At 45.2% G+C, this 5,894-nt stretch overlaps 1 protein-coding gene across 1 annotated transcript in view; it reads right to left on the minus strand.

Moving 5' to 3' along the window:
- Nucleotides 1-3,420: 3,420 nt before the first annotated feature.
- The window catches only part of NDUFB4 (NADH dehydrogenase (ubiquinone) 1 beta subcomplex, 4, 15kDa), a 92,431-nt gene continuing 89,957 nt past the window's right edge, over nucleotides 3,421-5,894 (minus strand). The window contains exons 2-3 of the mRNA XM_009879941.1: nucleotides 5,608-5,754; nucleotides 3,421-3,480 (exon numbers count right to left, since the gene is read on the minus strand). Of these exons, the coding sequence (XP_009878243.1) occupies nucleotides 3,421-3,480; nucleotides 5,608-5,754 (207 nt within the window). The remainder of the gene's footprint in view (nucleotides 3,481-5,607; nucleotides 5,755-5,894) is intronic.

Raw genomic sequence — 5,894 nt, forward strand, 5'->3', positions numbered from 1 at the left:
TGAAGTACTTGCGTGGCTCTCACTGTGTGTAGTTGGTGTGAATGCTGTACCTTGTGCAGAGAGGAGGTAACAGCCAGCCCCCGTTCACAGGGTCTCCTGAAAATACGACCTGGTGCGTCTTTCACAGGGAGAAACTAGGGATCAATAAAGCATTTTATTCTGTCTGCAGGGGAAGAGCTTTCCAAACAGAGCTGAAGGCTCTAGCAGACCTAAGCCTCCTGTCAGAGCAGGCTGTTTCAGCCTGCTGCTCTGCAGAGGGTTGCCAAGGGAAGACTTGATTGTCAGAAAAGTAGACCACGAATTAGAAAAGGCTGGAGAACCCGAAGCGCTTCACTGCTAAGCGAGGGAAAGTTTCCTTTCCAACTCCACGCTCTGGCCACCCTTCAACATCGACTTGTTTGTCAGCATTTGACAAATTCTCTCCCTAGTTAAGTGCTAATTTGCAGCACAGCAAGTGCTAAAGGGCTTGTCTGGCCAGCCCAGGCATTCATTCCTGGGAAGGTACCTGGAAGAAACCTCGAGTGCAGGCAACATCGTGGAGGAGGACCTCAAAATTCATTGGAGTGTGCACGCCTCACCTGCAGGCGTTGAGTTCCACAGGGTGGAGGCAGAAAGCGAAGCCCCAGGTAGGCTGGGAACCAGGAGCACAGCCCAGGCATCCCAAAAACCTCAGGCCTGTGCTTTAGCATGTACCCACATGAAACAGTTACTAAGCTTGGTGCCACCAGGATTTATGTTTCCTACTTCCCAAGAGAAGCAATCCTCAATTTTCTGAAAGAGAAGGAAATGTAGAGCTGCAACACCTAATTTCAGTCAGTTACATCCATCATCGTTTTTGGATCTGCACCAGATCCTTGGGGGAAAAAAAAAAAGCATCAGCTTTGAGCACAGTATTACACTATAAAATCTACAGGGAGATGTTTACTCTAAAATAGCCAGCTCAGAAAAGGACGTTCAGGAGAATCAATTTGCCAGAGAAGCTGATTTAATCAGACTGATCCAGGGATAAATAAGATCTAAATGTTTCACAGGCAGAGGGAAAAAGCTTGTTTTCTGTTTGCGACCTACGTTATCACCCAGTGACCTGCAGGCTTGAGTTTCTCTTGCTATAGACTGAAGCAGACATGGATGGTAACACATCAGTCAAGGGTAAAATTCCATGAGGCAGAATCACTCCCCTGTCTTCACCCTACATTTCTGAAGGGAAATTCCCCTTTCCTTCCCCTACGCACCCAGCACCACTGCCTCAAACCACCAACCCCACCTCCAGTAGCACAACACATGCGTTCCTTGCAAGAAAAGAGCTCGGAGAGTTCTACAAATAACGAGAGGAAAAGTAGGGCAGCCTTTCCCCAAGCACCACGCTCAAATCTGCAGGGATGTAGCGTCACTCTCATCTGCAAAGGAAAGGGCTGTGGCAGGTGCCGCAAGCATCAATCCGAGGCCAGCCTAAAAGACTAGAGGCGCAGCGCTCATCCACAACCCATCCTGAACCATTTGCTCAACTGGCCTGAAACAAACGCAGCTGCAAGGGAGAATTTACATGTGTGGCAACTCCAGTTCCAATTAGCTGAGGAAATGGGTCCTGGGAGATCAAATTAGTTTGTGGCAGCAAGAAGATAGTTAATTTAGCATGCTCAGACAAGCAATTATTTCTTCCCCTAAATACCACTTTCTGCATGCATTGATGCCTCTCTCTCTCCACTGACCCACAGCCGTATCTTGTAATATCATTTGCGACAAGTCTTTTAGAAGCTGTTCTGCAGAGAGAATAATCTGGGTTTCTTTTAGTTAAGCTAGCAGAAGAACAAGGCACAGAGACAGCTGCGAGAGGGTTGTTGAGAGCACATATGGGACTGCAAAAGCAGGCCACCGCCTCGCACAGCTGCTGCACGTAGCCCAAGTGCCAAGCCCCCACTGCCTGACCACTTCATGACCCAGACAGGAAAAGGAAGAGCTACAACAAGGGAAATACTTTAAAAAACAAACAAACAAAAAACCCAAAACAAACAAACAAAAAAAACCCCAACAATAAATCAGGAAACACAGTAAAAAAATCACATTTTTACTGTGAGGGCAACTGAGCACTAGTACAGGCTGCCCGGAGAGGTTGTGGTCTCCACCCTTGGAGATACCCAAAAGCCCCCTGGGCACGGTCCTGGTGAGCCTGCTCAAGCAGGAGGTCGGACCAGATGACCTCCAGAGCTCCCTTCCAACCTCAGCCATTCTGCAATTCTGTGAAAAACCTCATCAACTCACTCTGATGAAGAGGGACTGCAAATGGCCCATACTTCTATCCTAATCATGCAGGAAAGGGACTTAGCAGAGCTGCTCTTGCTGACTTCACTGTCAAGAACGTAGGCTGCTTTCCCAGCAGGCAGAGAGGGAAGCTCTCAACTTTTGCATCAAACAGTTTTTGGCATTGACCTTAACATTTGGGAAGAAACCGCTCCTGCATGTCTGAAGAACAAGGGTTGTTTGGATCACGATAGCACCTACAGGCCATGTGAAAATCTAAGTCTGAATTAAAAAATCTTTTCCTTGCAGTCATGTTTCAGTACTTTGGCAGTAACAATTCCAGAGCCCCCAACACCAGTTGACCTGGGCAGAAAAGACTTGGGTTCTTATAACCAGAGAAGACATCTTTGCAGGCACAAGGTTCAGTTACGCTTTGTGGGTTTTTTTTTTTTAACCATGGAACATTTGCAGGGCTGAAATGGAATTCTCCTATACTGTAAGGGAATTGGCATAAAAAATAAAAATCCGTATCTTTTTAATTCTTCTCTCCCACTCACAGGAATCGCAGAATTAATGGAAAAGGTAGTCACATAGAACATGACAATGTTAAGCCCAGTATTTCCAAGTCTGGTACAGTAATTTTATCCAGAAGTTTATTGCAATAAACAAATGCATGGATTGGGCTTGTATTTTATTAGGGAAAAGAAAAATTAACTCAACTTATTGAGAGCAGTCAGGCAGGCTCCTAAAGTTATTAAGAAACTATCGCAGAACTTGCCTATTATCCGATTAGGGCAAACCACAGAGTCAAACCGACGCCAGGAAGAAATACCTAGCAGGCAAGTAGTAGTTCTTTGGGAAACTGCTTTGGGCTTGCTTAACATTTTAGCCTGCTACTAATTTTAAACTTCAGCCTGTGCTGCTCTGACAGCAGCAACTTCCACAGTTTAAAAGGAGCTTCTGCCTGTAGATCAAAGGAGCATACTGGTTGAGTGCAGGACACCCTCTCTGTATCTATCTACGTTAGGTATAAAGATCTTGCATTTTTCCACTTTCCATAATTGTTAAAGATACAAGACAACCAATGAGCAATTAGGATTTATTCTTATGAAGGAGAAATGTCAGCACGCGATACATCTTATTTTATTTATATCCCATGAACAACAATGCAATTCCAGGAACTTAAAATACACTGAATGGTCGCTTGTATTTACCTTCTTGAATTAGCTTGTCTTTACGATCCTGTGGAAGAAAGAGAACATTCATCATTATCCTACTGGAGAAGAAGTTTCAATCAGCCTGGGATAAGAGAAAAGCAGTTCCAGTATTTCAGCATGGGCTATAAGAAGATAGCACCACATATGATCTTAAGGGTCTTTTCCAACCTAGATGATTCTATAAGCACAAACTCTGGTAACAGCCATTGTGGTTAAAAAATAAAAAAGAACACGGCACTTAGCCTCAACTTTGAGCTAGGGAAGATGTGCTCAGATTGACCTCTCTGCACATCTGCCCCCTCTCACAGGCCAGCAGAGACCAATTCCCATGATGTATTTTTCACCAGACTAGTTGCGTCAGTTAATTTAAACATTTAGTTTCTACCTCCTTCTTCTTGCTGAATAATCCAGTTTAGAGATCCAATTATGGAGAAACTTCTTAATAACTTGCCTAAATGTGCCTGTGTTCACTTTCAGCCCATTTCTATCTCACTCTGCAGTCATGTACCTTTCTGACAGGTATTGTTACAGTACACAGACACTTCAGATATTGCCCAGATTCCTTCTGCTGGATAAAACCAGAAGACTTGCTTAAAACTTGACAATTTATCTTTTGCTTCCCAGGCATACAACAAACACTCCTCAGGGAAAAGAGTGTAATAGTTATTGCGCTTTATATACTACCAGAAAATAAAAGAAAAATCCCCAAACATCAGTAAGGGAACTGGAATAAAGGAAAACAAATTGTCCTGGAGACTACATTAAGGACTTCAGCTTAAATATTCCCAGGCAAGTATGTCTAGATTTCACTCACACAGGTTTATTTTCAAGCACTCACGCGCTAAGCCACACTTGGTGGCTAACCCCAAGTGTGACTTCATGTACAAAACCAAACCAGCATGACAAAATACTGCAGAGATGCTGAAGTCTTAAAAATTTATATCAACTTGCTTAGCATGCTTCCTAAACCCTGTATTTTTGATTCATCCTTGTCAACAGCATTCCCTACAAATATTCTGCTGATTTTATTTGATGATTGTGCTTCCCAGTTTATGACTTGATCTAAAAATACTACTTTTGTGTGAAAGAGGGAAATAACAGTGCTTTACAATAGCCATAAATTCACTAGTAAAAACAGCCACTGTCTGCCAGTCACCTAGCACTTTCACGTGTATGTATATAGCAGAGTATTTTCAGAATGATCTACCATTGCTCAGATTCCGACACCCACATTTCAGGAGTCAGAACAGAAGCAAGATAAACCTTCCAAAAACCTTAAAAATCTAGCTGAGATCAGGCACTGTGATCAGCATAAGTACTCCTCCCCATTTGTATCGTGAGCTTAGAGAAATGGTCAAACAATTCAGATACGTCTCTAGGTATGTCATCCCTGAGCTCCCTATTTATTTCACAGAATGGTTTAGGTTGGAATGGACCTTACAGATCATCTAGTTCCAACCCCCCTGCCATGGGCAGAGACACCTCCGCTAGACCAGGTTGCTCAAAAGCCCCATCCAACCTGGCCTTGAACCCTTCCACGGATGGGTCATCCACAACTTCCCTGAGCAACTCGTTCCAGTGCCTCATCAGCCTCACAGGGAGAAATTTCTTCTTGATAACTAATCTGAATCTACCTTCTTCCAGTCTGAAGCCATCCCCCCTTGTCCTATCACTACATGCCCTTGCGAAAAGTTCCTCTCCAGCTTTCTTGTAGGCACCCTTCAGATACTGGAAAGCTGCTATAAGGTCGCCCCGGAACATTCTCTTCTCCAGGCTGAACAACCTCAACTCTCTCAGCCTGTCCTCATAGGAGAGGTGCTCCAGCCATGATCTTCATGGCCCTCGTCTGGACCCGCTCCCACAGGTCAGAACACACAGTTACTGCATGTCAACAGCTGAAAATAACAGTCTCTTATGATTGACTTACACTGTCACAGAGTCACAGAATGACAGGAGCTGGACAGGACCTCTGGAGATCATCTAGTCCAACTCCCCTGCCAGTGCTACAGAGAGCTTTATTACAGCAAAATACCCTGATCAGAGAAACTGTGACTGACCATACCCACGGATACAAGACAGGCCTTTTAGTTACAGCAGGACTTTGCAACCGGTTATGAGGCTTTGCCGTGTGTAGTGCTGTCAACTGACTTACCCTGTCAGCTTTAAAGACAAAAGCCCAGAAGAGGATAGGGCCTATGGCACAAACAGCTCCTAGGAAGGACGTCTTGGGTGTCGCGCGGAAAGTAGGGTAGACATTCTGTGTCCGAGCATAGGCCCAGCGGATCAAGGCAGGATCTTCCTGGGTTGGAAAGAAAGCCACCGTGAGGACCCAGGGACCCTGCAGCGGCCACCCGTACTCGACGCAGCCCCGTTTGCCCCCCTCCTCCCCCCCGCCGGGCCGGGGCCTACAAAGCCCTCAGCGGCCTCCGGTCCGAGGCC

The sequence above is a fragment of the Charadrius vociferus genome, unplaced genomic scaffold, assembly GCF_000708025.1.
Source record: "Charadrius vociferus isolate BGI_N301 unplaced genomic scaffold, ASM70802v2 scaffold162, whole genome shotgun sequence".
NCBI classification, from domain to species: domain Eukaryota; kingdom Metazoa; phylum Chordata; class Aves; order Charadriiformes; family Charadriidae; genus Charadrius; species Charadrius vociferus.